This window comes from Mauremys mutica, chromosome 13 (assembly GCF_020497125.1).
Source record: "Mauremys mutica isolate MM-2020 ecotype Southern chromosome 13, ASM2049712v1, whole genome shotgun sequence".
Taxonomy (NCBI): domain Eukaryota; kingdom Metazoa; phylum Chordata; order Testudines; family Geoemydidae; genus Mauremys; species Mauremys mutica.
The window spans coordinates 4,671,262-4,686,133 of record NC_059084.1 but is presented as its reverse complement, the minus strand read 5'-3'; the positions used below and the strand labels follow the sequence as shown (position 1 = coordinate 4,686,133).

General features: G+C 46.4%; 1 protein-coding gene across 1 annotated transcript in view; it reads right to left on the bottom strand.

Annotated features, from left to right (window-relative positions):
• The window catches only part of PRPF6 (pre-mRNA processing factor 6), a 35,010-nt gene extending 31,355 nt beyond the window's left edge, over positions 1–3,655 (bottom strand). Inside the window, exons 1-3 of the mRNA XM_044985760.1 lie at positions 3,445–3,655; positions 888–1,053; positions 129–247 (exon numbers count right to left, since the gene is read on the bottom strand). Of these exons, the coding sequence (XP_044841695.1) occupies positions 129–247; positions 888–1,053; positions 3,445–3,626 (467 nt within the window). The 5' untranslated portion in view covers positions 3,627–3,655. The remainder of the gene's footprint in view (positions 1–128; positions 248–887; positions 1,054–3,444) is intronic.
• Positions 3,656–14,872: the final 11,217 nt, after the last annotated feature.

The following is a 14,872-nucleotide window of genomic DNA, read 5'->3' as shown; positions in this document are numbered from 1 at the left end:
GATTTGCCCAAGAACACAGATTGAGACCGTGGAAGAGTTGGAAACAGAAGTCACAAGTTCTGACTCCTAGACTCACCCCCCACTAAAATCAGCAAATAATGCCTCTCTTGACAGTGCAATAATTATACCTTCTCTCTTTTCTCCGTTCATCCATTCTCTTATCCAAAGCTGCATAAATAGCATCAGCTTCCTCATCGTCTTTTTCATATGGACCACTTGAGAACAGGCTCCCAGCATAGCCGTTAAACTGAGAATTTTAAAAACAGTAACTTCAGTTTAAAGATGCTCTGATATGTCTAGCACAGTTATCAACATCATTTGGGATAAGGAAAAGATCAGCAAGCCACTTCTAATAAGAGCATCCAGCTAACAAAACCCTAAATAAAAGCAACCCTTCCCTTGCCCATAGTGTATGAATTTCAACAGCAAAACCTTTTAGTAAACAAAAATTCCCATAAGGTAAAACCATTTCCTTCAATTTTGCCTGGTTCAACTCAAGAGACTATACAGTCCAAATAAAGACAATGATACGTCAAAGAGCAACAGAGCTCAGATTTCACTTCTGGAGGCAGATGAAAGATGCATCCCACAAAGGACCGAGACTAATGTTTTATTTAGAGATCCCTCCCAAGGTATTCGGGGCATGGTATGGACAATTAAACCATAATATACAAACATCAAAACAAAAAACGCTGTGGCATCTATACAAACAAAACGTAGTGTTATGTGACTCTACAAGGAACTCTGCCCTTGTCTCCTCTACTGGAGATCTGCCATGATGAAGGGGATTGGTTAGTTTGGGTGTGCAGGGGTAGAGGGGAGCAGAATTATAGACACCTCCCTCAGCCAGGAGGAAAAAGCTAACAAGAATGCTACAGCTGCATCACCTCATCATAATTGGTATCATTCAGATCTTCATCATCATCATCAGCCTGGTTTTTCTTCATCTGGTCCCCAACAGTTCTCTTCCCTGGCGGAGCATGACGATCATCCACTGGGTCATTGGCATCTCGAGCTGGGCCAATATCAGAACGGGTGGTAAAACCTGTAGCACTATATTGAGAGACCAGTAGCCACCATTTAGCCTGTAGCAATAGTGCTACAATATACAGATGTTTTAATCACTCTGAAAGTGAGGCATTACAAAGGCTTAGAATCATAGGACTGAAAGGGCCTCAAGAGGTCATCTAGTCCAGTCTCCTGCACTCATGGCAGGACTAAGTATTATCTAGACCATCCCTGAAAGGTGTTTGTCTAACCTGCTCTTAAAAATCTCCAATGATGGAGATTCCACAACCTCCCTCAACAATTTATTCCAGTGCTTAACCACCCTGACAGTTAGGAAGTTTTTCCTGGTTTCAAACCTAAACCTCCCTTTGCTGCAATTTAAGCCCATTACTTCTTGTCCTATCCTCAGAGGTTAACAACAATTATTTTTCTCTCTCCTCTTTGTAACCACCTTTTATAGACTTGAAAACTATTATCATGTCCCCTCTCTGTCTTCTCTTTTCCAGACTAAACAACCCAATTTTTTCAATCTTCCTTCATAGGTCATGTTTTCTAGACCTTTAATCATTTTTGCTGCTCTTCTCTGGACTTTCTCCAATTTGTCCACATCTTTCCAGAACTGTGGCACCCAGAACTGGACACAATACTCCAGTTAAGGCCTAATTGGCATGGAATGGAGCAGAAGAATTACTTCTCGTGTCTTGCTTACAACACTTGCTAATACATCCCAGAACGATGATTTTTCATTTTTTTTGCAACGGCGTTACACTGTTGACTCATATTTAGATTGTGATCCACTATGACCCCAGATCCCTTGCCGCAGTACTCTTTCCTAGGCAGTCATTTACCATTTTGTATGGGTGCAACTGATTGTTCCTTCCTAACTGGAGTACTTTGCATTTGTCCTTATTGAATTTCATCCTATTTGCTTCAGACCATTTCTCCAGTTTGTCCAGATCATTTAGAACAAACTTGTAATTCACAGGTATGTTACCTGGCCCCCATAGTTAAATGATGTGATGTCATGCAGGAACAACTGTCTTCTTAAAGAGACAATTTTATGCAGGATGGACCCAGGTTTTATACAGCCCTGCTCCCTGTTTCCCCACCAGCTATTATCCCTACACTCCCACTCCTCCAGGTCCACCTCCTTTTTTAAAATATGTAAGACCGAGGGCAAGGGAGCATGGAGAGAGAGAGAGAGAGAGCCCCCATCCTGTGTAACAGGACACCTGCAAGGGGGAGGCTGTTGGCTGCTCAGAAGCCCTAAGTCCCCATGTCTCTAGCCTTTTCCCCCCTCTCCCAATAAACTCTAATGCAGTTAAAGTGTCTCACACTGAGCTCCTAAGGCCTTGCCCACATGGGAAAGTTGCACCAGTTTAACCTAGGATGTGAATTTAAACAGATTTATGGCTTGTCTACACTTGAAACACTGCAGCGAAGACCCTAGCTACACTGATTTAGGTCAGTGGCTCTCAAACTTTTTTACTGGTGACTCCTTTCACATAGCAAGCCTCTGAGTGAGACCCTCCTTTATAAATTAAGAACACTTTTTTATATATTTAACACCATTATAAATGCTGGAGGCAAAGCAGGGTTTGGTGTGGAGGTTGACAGCTCGTGAGCCCCCATGTAATAACCTCACAACCCCCCATTTGAGAACCCCTGATTTAGGTAATCCACCTCCCCCTAGGTTGACAGATGCACAGCCCCACTGTCAGTTTAACTGGATTGCTCAGGAGTGTGGATTTTTCAACTCCCTGAGCAAGGTCTGTCTCATCTTACACTGGGGTTACGTTCTGCGGTCAGCGCGTAAAGCGAAAACCGCGTATAGTCAAAATTACATTGCGTGTAATGGCGGGCGGAATCACCTGCACTACGGGAACAGTATTTAAATTGTTATTTTTCTCTTTTTTGTTTTTGCCAACCGCGTAAAGCTGAATTCGCCCATGTTAAATCCACGTAAGATGTGACAGACCTGTAGTGTGCCAACCACAGCCTAGACATTTCCGACGCAAATCCCCCCCACCCCAAGCGAGGCAGTTACACCACCCTAACCCCCGGTTCAGAATGGGAGGACTTCTCCCATCAACACAGCCACCGCCTCTTGGGGCAGTGGCGCACTGACACCATTTAAATCAGTTTAAGTTCACCCCAGGGGTACAACTTTCTCATGTGGACAAGCCTTAAGGTGCCAGGAGAGGGGCTCTCCTTGGCCCCACTGTGCCCCAGGCCCTGCAGCCCCAGCGCCCCCCTGCCTCCCGCCCACAAACGGGGGGGAGGCTGCACGGCCGGGGAGGGGGGCGCCTACACGGGAGCTGGGGGCGGGGGGAAGGGGCGCCGGGGAGCCCCGGCTCGCCAAAGCCCGGGGCCCCAGGCCGGGCCCCACGGAGGGGAGGGCGCTGGGGGGGGGGGGGCAGGCCGCCTCCCGCTCACCCGCGACCCAGGCCCGGCACGTAGCCCAGCGGCGCCGGCATGCCCAGGAACGGCTTCTTCTTCTTGTTCATGGTGCCCGTGATGGAGGCGGTGAGGCCCGAGGCCCCGCCGGGCCCGGCCGGGTTGGAGCCCCCGGGGGGCGCCGCGGCGGAAGCGGAGGCTGAGGCGCTGCTGGCCGCCATGTTGGGGAGCCGAGCGAGAGGGCGGCGCTACCCAGGCGAGCAGCGCGGCCGGAAGGGCCCGGTGGGGGCGGGGCGGGCTGTGGGTCCCTCCTCAGGCGGGGTGTGTGTCACAGACCTAGACATACACACACAGTGTTACACACACACCCTGTGTGTCACATTCCTAGACATACACCCATAGTGTGTTACACACACATACCCCATGTGTTACATACACACACACACAAAGTGTCACATTCCTAGACATACACCCACAGTGTTACACATACACACACACAGTGTATTACACATACACACCATGTGTTACAGATACACACACAGAGTGTGTGTCACATACCTAGACATACACTCACAGTGTGTTACACACATACACCGTGTGTTACATACACACACAGTGTGTTTCACATTCAGACATACACCCACAGCGTTACACAACACACACAGTGTGTTACATTCATAGATATACACCCACATTACACATACACACCGTGTGTTACATACACAGACACATGCATTGTGTGTTACATACACACTGTGTATGTCACATACATACACAGTGTCACATACATACAGAGTGTCTTACACAGACACAGAATGTTGTGTGTATACACATAGACCCACAGGGTGTGTAACACACAGTTTTACATGCACACAGACATACACAGTGTTACAGACATTGTGTTACATACACAGACACACACAACATTACATACATAGACATACAGAGTATGTTGCATGCACACACAGTGTTACATACATAGACAAATACAGTGTGTTACATATGCACAACACGTGGAGTGTGTTACATATGCACACAGAGTGTTACATATATATACATATATACACAGTGTGTTATGTGCATGCGCACACAGTAATTACCCATGCATGCATACAGTGATATGCACATGCACACCCAGTGGTACATACACACAGGCACACATAGTGCATTATATACATACACACACAATTCATTATTTATATACTGTTACCCCATTTTTACCTGAGTGGCTAGTCAGGACTTTGTAGGTTATTCCAGTTGGGAGCAGAAATTGACGATGGAGTTTGGTATTTTCTTTGATGCAATCTTGTTTATTTACAAGGTATGTACAATGTTCTACTTCTTACCAGGAGGAACCAAAAACAGGGGATAGCTTTTTTGCCTACAGCCCCAAACTTCATTCATCCAGCACGTGTGACCCAAAGCCTCTTTTTGGACTTCTCCCAGGGCCACATCATGCTTCAAGGCTGCTCCGTGACTTTCTAGCTATGCCTCTCTCAGTTTCATGTCTGCACTCCATCTTCAGCTTGTCTTTTACACACACACAGAGGCCCAGTGGAGCCCTCTGCCCATGTGGTGTTAATTTCTGAGCGGACTCCATTATAGATTGTTTTATGTAGGGCCCCTAAACTGTCTCTGACAGCTATTTTAAATGAAGGGCATGTTCACACCCCATCAGTTTCAATAAGGATTTAACCCATCTTATTACAACAGCACACTCTCTCACACACACAGCACGTTACACACATACACATCCCCTCAGTATGTTTTAGAAGGGGGCAGCAGCAGCCTTTCTGGGACAGGCCTGCGAAGATCCCTATTGCACATGCAGCATGTTTCGTCCCCAAAGGCCCCAGGACACTTGGCAAACTGCGCAGATGCTGCATCCGCCATGATAAGGGGATGTTTTGACTGAGGAAGCCAGGACTTTGTCTACACTAGGTCTTACCTTTTTTTCTTAAATTTCCCACTGGTACTACTGTTCTTTTGGGCCGGTAACTGGGAACACGAGCGCAGACAAAGCTCCAAGTGGCCACTAGTGTTTCAAGCACCGTGGGCTTATCTACACTAGAAACTTGCATAGTGCAGCTGCACCTTATATATGTAGTTATACCAAAGTAATTCTGTAGTGTAGACCAGAGCTGTGTTGCATAGACCTGAGCTGAGTGTGTGGGGTGCGGCATTATTAACAGAATTGTTTTTCAAGGGAGCTGTCTTTGGGGCCATCCACTGGTAGCACAGAGTCCAGGGAGTACTTGGGAGGCAGGGGTCTTTGGGCCCAAACCAGTGGAGATACGGGAGAAAGTAATCTGTTACGGAAGTGGAGTTGCAGCTGCACAGTTTCCTTTCTGGATCTGGCCCTCTGTTCATAAAGTACCTCTGAAGCTCAGCTGAGGTTTCCCACTTCATCAATGCGGAGAAGGCGGGTAGTCGGGAGAGAGAAAAATGGTACATTGTAACATTAGGACATATACCTCCTGTCGTTGCCTCGGCACATCATGATGCAGCATGATAATGGCATATCTGTATGTTAGCATGTCTTTCTCATCGTCAGAACATCACTGCTACTTCGCTTTGCCCAGTTTCCATTCACCCAGTAAAGCTACCCAGGTTCGCTGGAATGAATCTCAGCCCCGCTTCATAAAAATGTCCTTGGCAGAACTTCCAACATATTCTGGCCTGAGTGACAGATTTGTAGCAAAACCAGGAAGAATTGTTTTAAAGCTGCATTAGAAATATTACAGAGTTCTACAAAACTCCACTGCATTGACTCAACTCTGAAGTGACTACTCTCCCACTGTGAGAGGCTTTTAAGAATTTGTTGAGGAGTAGAGACTTTTCTCTGTGAAATCATGATGGTTCCTGGTGGCCTCTGCTCTTGTGTTTACCACCAGATGGAGCACTTTGCACATGAATTTGTCCATCAGAAATCGTCTTTCAGATGCATAGTTGAAGAGGGAAAGAAAGAAGCTAAAGGTTCTTTCTACATGTCCACCCTTAGCATTCAAACCCACCTTTCTGAATGAAAGCATATGAAATCTTCACACTGTACTTCTTACCAGAATTCATTCAAAACTCAAGGGTGAAAAGGGCTTCATAGCTTGAGTAATTTTCTATCCACTCTTCGGCCTAGTGATTACAGCCTAGTTTTGTCCATCAAGTGAACGGGTGTCTCATCTAACAGACCTTTATGAGAAAATTAACTCCATATCTTAGCTCTCTGTATGAAGTTAAGTTTAATCTGTTTAAACAAACCATCTGGCCCGCCAGCAGATTTCCCTGACAGGCCGCGTGCCAAAGGTTGCCAGTCCCTGGCTTATAGCCTGCCCACTGGATTGGGTCCCATTCAAAATTCAAAAGCAGGTGGCGGTTTTATAATTTAAAGGTAAAGGTAATCATTGGAGACATACCAATCTCCTAGAACTGGAAGGGATGTTGAAGAAAGGTCATCAAGTCCAGCCCCCTGCCTTCACTAGCAGGACCAATTTTTGCCCCAGATCCTTAAGTGGCCCCCTCAAGGATTGAACTCATAACCCTGGGTTTAGCAGGCCAATGCTCAAACCACTGAGCTATCCCTCCTCCTGTGTTTATAAACACAGTGGTTAAAGCACTCACCTGGGATGTGGAGACCCAGGTTCAAGCCCCATTTCAGGCAGAGGGGGGAGAAAGGATTTGAATAGGGGAGTCCAACACCTCTTGGGGGAGGGGGTGTTAACCACTGAGCTATTCTGGTGTAGGTCTCCCTCACACTTTCCTATGGATGCTGCTGTATTGGGGATTAATAATTAAAGAATCACTGGAGCAGTGAGACAGGAACATGGGTCTCTCACCTCCTAGGTGAGGTGCCCTAACCATCAAGCTACAGAATCATTCTTCTGCTGGCTTGCCCAACGACTATGATTATTGTAGCACATAACACCCTTTGTGGCTCTCGACCCTTCTAAAATGTTTCCAAAGCTGTTTTGACCAGATTCCATGGTACGTTTTGCTATTACTGGTTATTCTGTGAACTGGATGTCCTGTACCTAATGCATCCTTGCATATACTTTCTTGATGTTTTCCTTCTTTGCCAAAATTAGGGCAAGTACCCAGAGACAGGACAAGGCTTTATGGTTTTTTATTTCTTCCCCTTGGCGCAGAGCAACATTTTCAGTTTTGGCTCAGGGCAGCAGAAAGGGCTTATCCTCCGGCAATTGTAATTCATGTTGTATATGCCTCTTAAAATATTTTTATAGTGCAGTTATTTCACTTTTACAACACGTGCGTATGATACTGTAAAAATGAAAAGTGAAGTATTGCACAGGACTAGCGTAGCTGAACTTAATCAAAAGCAACCCAAATAAGTCCTTTGACAAGGGCTTTAATATCTCTTCAGCACTATTGCTTTGTGGCACCACAGTTCTGCTCAGAAGATAGAAGGAGATCGTAATGCTGGTCACACTGTTGCATGGACAATCTCTAGAGGTATAAGTCCACCCTCCCCATCAATACTGCCCAAGGCCAGTCACGGATGGTACAAACTGCCCAACCGGGACTGCTTCCCTGTTGAGGCAAGCCCTGCAATAGAGACTGAAGCAAGGTCAGTGGCATAAGACTCCCAGTGGAAACAATACCTGGAGCATTTCCAGACAGTTCCAGAAAGAGCTTATGAAGGACAAATTTTAGCATCCCCAGCCATGCAATGAAGACTGCTTGATGGATGGACCTCTTTATATGTGCTAACTATGAGTTAGGCCGTCCAGGTCTAAATGATAGCTCTTGTCCTCCATTTCATCCCCAAACATTCATCCCTTTGGCATATTCAAAATGTTAAGCTTTTCAGGAGCTTTAGTAAACATAAAGAAGGGGAATCCATGTTTGCCTAAATATGATTAAAAAAACCCTCTCAGTGCTGCTCACTTTGCTACATAAAAGGCGCAATAGCTGAAAATAAGTATATAGGACTAGGTCCTTACCAGGTGTAAATCAGCATATTTCCGCGGAAAAAAATGGAGCTGTACCACCTTACAACAGCTGAGGATCTGGCCCATAAGAAAGAGCAATTTGTGTCTAATAATGAGAAAATCCTAACAGATTCATGCCATACTGAACAAAAGATGTGTGCATGCATTTAAATAACTTGGATCTTTTTGCTGATTAATTACAGATTGGGTTCTTCTTCTTTTGCATTTCCAATTAAGAGTTGGAACAGATGGTGAAAGCTTAATTTAAATGTATATATCCCTTGAAATAATCAGAATCTCCCTGTGCTGGGGTTTCTGCTACATCAAGACGCTTTGAAAAGAATCAGGACTATAGGAGACGTCATCTTTTATAAGAAATTTATGCTTGGGTAAGCTAGATGACCCAGAGGTATGCTAATGCTCTGTGTTGCCTTTTGCCTGTGTGTCACCAGTTCAAATCCATTCCAGAGCCGTAGACTGAAAGTTGTTGACATCAGATGGATGGTTGTGTGGTAATGACTTCAATCTAGTTTCAAGGGGACAAAACCCACATGATAAAAATCTTCATCAAGTTTGGCACCCTTGCAACCAGTTTTCATCTAAGCATATGCACAATGTGCCTCAGGTGGGCACCTGAGGGAGGCAGTCCGGCAGCATTCGGCGGCATGCCTGCGGGAGGTCTGTTGGTCCCGCGGCTTTGGCGGCAATTCGGCAGCGGGTACGCCGAAGGCGCGAGATCAGCATATCACCCGCAGAAAGGCCGCCGAAGCTGCGTGACCAGCGGACCGCCTGCAGGCATGCCACCGAAGGCCACCTGACTGCCGTGCTTGGGGCGGCAAAAAACATAGAGCCGCCCCTGCCTGTGAGAGTGCGCTAGCTATAGCTCGCTGGTCACAGATTATTGTGAACAGAAAAGATCACAAGCTTAACTGGAAGCAATTAAACTGTCATGGTGGAGACTGTTGACACTTGGGGGCAATGGCTGGGTAGTGAGGTAATTAGCCCAATAAGGGGACAGTATATAATTGTCAGGAATAGTAAGTAAGGGGAGAGCTCAAAGTGAGTTGTGTGGAAGGCTGTTTCGACCTGAATGCCATGTTCTGCACTGCTTGAAATCTAGAAATAGACTGTATGTTGTGGGCTCTGCAATTAAAAACAAAAATCAGACTTCTCCATTTCACTGAAGGGAGTACAGCTAATGACAATAAGTCAGTAGTGAAATGCAGTGTGAGGAACAGAAGGCTTCACCCTGAGGAAACTATTGGGATGCATTACAGTCCTTCCACACAGGAAACTGAAAGAAGGCTGTGGAATTCTGAGCTAGGACTGGCTCTCTCTGCTCAACAACTTGGTAAATCTTGTCAGAGAGCAGTAGCCAGAGAAGAGGTTTAAATACATAAATAGATAAAGATTGCAGGTTAATGCTAAGCCTGCACTTTTTTTATTAAACTATATTTCCCAGTGTTTTAAATAAACAGTTTTAATGAGGTCTCAGAGAAAGGATTACTTTTTTTTCTCAACTATTACCAAATTCCTCAGCATCCTCCTTCACTGTCCTTTAATTGTCCTGTTCTAGTCCAAAGCATATTAGATACGTGAAAGGACACTTCCTTTATGCGACATTATAGCTGGCATAATGCCATTATTGCTAAATTCCTCTGTGCAAATGTGTTTATGTTTAGGGGATATTTGAAAGGTTTAAAAACAATATTCTCCTGGGAGCCATATTAATCATAGTCAGCCCCATGGGCTTGATCTCCTTTCTTAACCATGAACTTTAATACAGAAACATTGTCTAGCACAGCACTTTCTGAACAGAGACTAATTAAGCCCCAAAGCAATTTTCTGTCCAGCACCAGAAGCAGCAGCAGGTTGTCATCAGGTGCAAGTGGCTTTAATTTTCAGTTTTGTCTTCCCAGAGATGCAGAGGTGTCTGTAGAACGGATGGCCTGTTGAATGTGAACAGAAATGGAAAAATCAGCTTGTCACGGGTAGAGCTCTGCTCTTGCTTTCCAGCCGCTCAGAAACAGCTCAGCCTCCACCACTTAGATGTCCACACTGTGCAGTTTATTTCAGACCCCTTTACAGATCCAGGGGGCAATACTATTTAGAGCAGCGATTCTCAAACTCTTAATGGGGTCACCAGGGCTGGCTTAGACTTGCTGGGGCCCGGGGCCGAAGCCCAAGCCCCACCACCCGAGGTCAAAGCCTGAGGGCTTCAGCCCTGCCTGTTGGGACTCAGGTTACAGGTCCCCCACCAGAGGCTGAAGCCCTTGGGCTTCAACTTCCCTCCGGTCAGTGGGGCTCGGGTGGGCCCAGGCTTCGTTCCCGTCCTGGGGTCATGTAGTAATTTTTATTGTCAGAAGGGGTCGCGGTGCAATGAAGTTTGAGACCCCCTGATTTAGGGCCTCCCCAGGACCCAAGAGGTCTACCTCCCTTCCTTGAGAGCTCTCTGAGGCTATGTCTACACTAGTATTTTTGTCAGTAAAACTTTGATCAGTCAAGGGTGTGACTGACTGGGAGCAGGACCAGACTGGATAATTTAGATAATCAGGAGAATTGGTAAAGAGCTTTCTATCCCTTATTTTAAGATGCGGGGGGGGCTTGGGCAGTCAGCCCTGCACAGCTGGGGCTCAGGCGGCTGGTGATTCGGTTAATATGGAGAGCCGGATAATGAAGGCTTGGATAAACGGGGTTCTACTGTATATCAATAAAACACTGAGTTCAACTGATACCTGTATATAGTGTGGCTAGGGAACCGAAAGTTCAGCATTTCATTTTAACTATGGAAAAACATAGATTTTTTTTTTTGAGCAGGGAAGTTTGGGGTTTTTATCACAGAAAACTAGGATCCCTGCCAATTAGATAATTACACTCTATTCCTCAATCAAACCTCCCCGGGGGAGCCAGTGAACACAGTTCAGGCTCTCTTGCTGGCTCCCAGCACTCTGTCACACTGTCTCTGAAAAGAGACACAGTTCAAATGTATTATTCTCAGGGTGACCAAATAGTAAGTGTGAAAAATCAGGACACTTTGTTTTTTCGGAGGAGGGATGGGGGGATAGTTGCCTATATAAGATAAAGCTCCTAATATCAGGACATCTGGTCACCCTACTCTCAGCTGAGGAGACAATATCAAACGTGGCTGAATTCTCTGTGGTTTACTTAGCCATTTCATGATACTTTTGCAGTGGCAAAACATTGCTCAGGTTTGCTGCCCCTCTACAAAATGCTACATTGATTCCTTCTTTTCACTGCTGCAAAATGCCTTTTGCTTACAGTGAAAATCTTGTGAAAATACACCAGCGAAAAGTCATTTGTGTTTTGCCATTTTGCAAAATTGACAAGAAGCCAAAATAAATCATTTTTTAAAATGGCTTGAAGTGGGTCATTTCTCATGTGAAAAAGAGGCTTGTGCCACCCAGAAGTGTGTGTTTTGTAATGTATATATTGTTTGAAGAAAAGGGCTCCCCTTACCCACTTTGTGTTTCTGTTCTTTTGGGGACCCGTACAGCTCGTGCTATTTGCTGTAGCTATGATTGGCTGATTACAAAAATTGCAGAGCACCAATGGTGAAATTCACCCTGTTCAGAGGGTCGGCATTAGACCTGTAACCGCTCCAATCCCATTTTGGGCTAGGTCTACACTGCGGGGGGTGGGGTGTCGACCTAAGATACACAACTTCAGCTATGCGAAGAGCGTAGCTGAAGTCGGCGTACCTTAGGTCGATTTACCTGGCCATGAGGACGGCGGCGAGTCAACTGTTGCCGCTCCCCCGTCAATTCCACTTCCGCCTCTTGCCAGGGTGGAGTTCCAGAGTCGAGGGCAGAGCGATCGGGGATCAATTTTATCGTGTCTATACTAGACGTGATAAATCGATCCCCGATCGATCGATCACTACCCGCCGATCTGACGGGTAGTGTAGACATACTCTAACATTCATAGGTTTTAAGGGGCACATTAGCCTTATGCTGGCCGCCTGCATAGGGGTGAATTTCGACCCTAATGATCAAGACAGTGCGGAAGGCCAGTCTCTGATGTTGAGGACCAGTCTCTTGATCTGAAGGTCCATATTTCCTGTTGAAAAACAGTCTCCAGTGCTGAAGACCTTTCCCTGATAATCTGTGGACCAGCACAGGTGTGGAAACTGCTTATACGTTTTCCCAGTATCACTGCACCTCTGCTGTCTCTTGGCCTGACTCAATGCCCATTGAGGTCAATGGAAGCCCTTTCCATTGGTTCCAGTGGACTTGGGATCAGGCCCTCTGGGAAAAGGAAAAGAAAACAAATTGACCAGATTAAAGTTCTTTGGAATTTAAATCTTATGGGGATTTGACATTCTACCAAGATCACTGAAAGGTTTTGCACAAGCAATTATAGAGTTCATTTCTAATCATGCTGGAGAGAGAAAGACCTACTGTGCCCTTGTCCTTTTGATATATGGGTTTCCTCTCTGGAGCTATCCTTCTTTTCTAAGAGGATTTTGTCCACAAATGTAAGCTTGTTGGATAGAGAAAGAGAACTTTGCTTCTGCTGTGCAGATGGAGTGACTGTAGGGAGTAGCCTGATTCTTTCCTCCACAGCATTGGATGCTTCAGAATAATATCTGGAAACATAATGAATTGGGAATGAGCTGCTGGGCTGCCAACCCACATGGCAATAATCTGGCGAGCACTCAGTGATTTAAAGATCCAAGTTAAATATTTTGCATTCATCTTCCAACCAGCAGCCTTGAGATTTGCTCAGCTGGAGCTCACATCTCCTGGATAAGTTGTTAAAATTGTCAATAAAGGACAGAAAATAGAGAAGGTTTTCAGTGCGCTGAAGGACAGTACTTAATCTCGCCCAGTGGGGACAAAAAGGGACATTGATACAGGAGCGATTTACATTAACTAGCAAGAAAGGGCTCTGCAAGGCTCCTAGGTATATTAGAAGCTTCATCTCCTTTCATAGCCTCTTGCTGCACAAAAGGCCCAAAACCTGAAATTATTACTTTGCTTTAGCATCAAAAACATAGACGAAGAAGAATTTCAGGGGAGGAGCTCTTAGTTACAAGCAAAGTGCAAAGTAAATAGTAACACCCTCTTCCCTGGGACAAATGCAATGAGCTAGGCAGTCTCAGTCCAGTTCCCAGAAGACTTTACACATCACAAAATGTAACCAGCCCTCTGCTGGCTGTCTCATTAGAGCTCCAGGACTGAATGGGCATGAAGACTTTTACTCCAAGACTGAGGCAAATTGGTGGGTCCAGGTGTGGACGTTTACTGTCATACATGGTTTACCTGCTTTCTAAGCCTAAGTGTCCAAAGCTGTCAGGCCAGCATCGTTCACCTGATACAGACTAACGTGGCTACCACTCTGAAACCTGTTACTAGAAGGGAGGTGATTAATACACATGCGGTAGGTCAGTGTAAGATTGCCTAATCCCCACTTAGGGCCTGACCTAGCTGGCCTGACTCATACCTAGGGTGACCGGATGTCCTGTTTTTAAAGGGACAGTCCCATATTTAAGCCCTCCTGCAGGTGTCCCGAATTTTTCTTAAAAAATGGGCAAATTGTCCCGTATTTTCTGTCTCTGCACGATCAGTACTGACGGGTCCTGCTGCTGGCCGGATCCCTGTTTGTCAGTCACCCACCCACTAGTGGGGGGGGAGGGCTCCAGTGGCCGACGATGGGGGTGGATGTGCAAGGCTGGTGCAGGGCAAAGATGCAGCGTGCGGGGCTGGCCTCTCCCCCTGCTGGTCCATCAGCGCAGTCCCCACTGCATGCCAGCTCTTGGCCAGCAGGGCCCCACCCCCCATCCCATTTCCGGCCGGCACTGGCTGCGCACTGCGAGCTGTGGTGGCTAGTGAGTACAGGCAGGTGCCAGGCAGCAGCCGGTTACACGTCACCTTTGCTGCCCACCCATCGTCCCTTTATGTGCTCCTCCTCTCGCTGTCCTCTCTCTGCTTTGCCCCTTCACCCCCCGCAATCCCACTGCTCCTCCAGATCCCCCCAGTGGGGCACACGTCCTGCTCCCAGCACTGGCCAGCAGGCTCCTTCCTTCCCCCACCACCAGCACCCCGGTAAAGCCCAAGATCCTCTAGCCCAGGGTGCTGCCCAGGAGGAACCGAGCCCTGCACGTGCCAATCCCTCCCACCCCCCCGATCTGAACATTCCTGCTGTCACCTAGGATGTTGTTCAAAATCCAGAGATAATTCTGGATTTTGCAAGCAGTTCCTATATTTCTAAGGTGATGAATCAAAACCCAACCAAAATCTGGGGTATTTCAAATCTGGATCTAAAGCTTGCAGATCAGGCAGAATTTCTATATTTTATTTTTCTGCATAGTGGCGTCAGAAACTCCCTGGATTTTATAGGACGGGGAAAAGACCATATGGTGCAGTCAAGTCAGCACCATACTAGCCCAAGTCAGTTCGCAGACAGTCCATGGGCTAGTGCTAGCTGGCCTAGATCCTACATTTGACAGTCTCAGTTGGAGGGCAGAGAGAGAATTATGTGCTGATGTACAGCTCTGGGAAGTA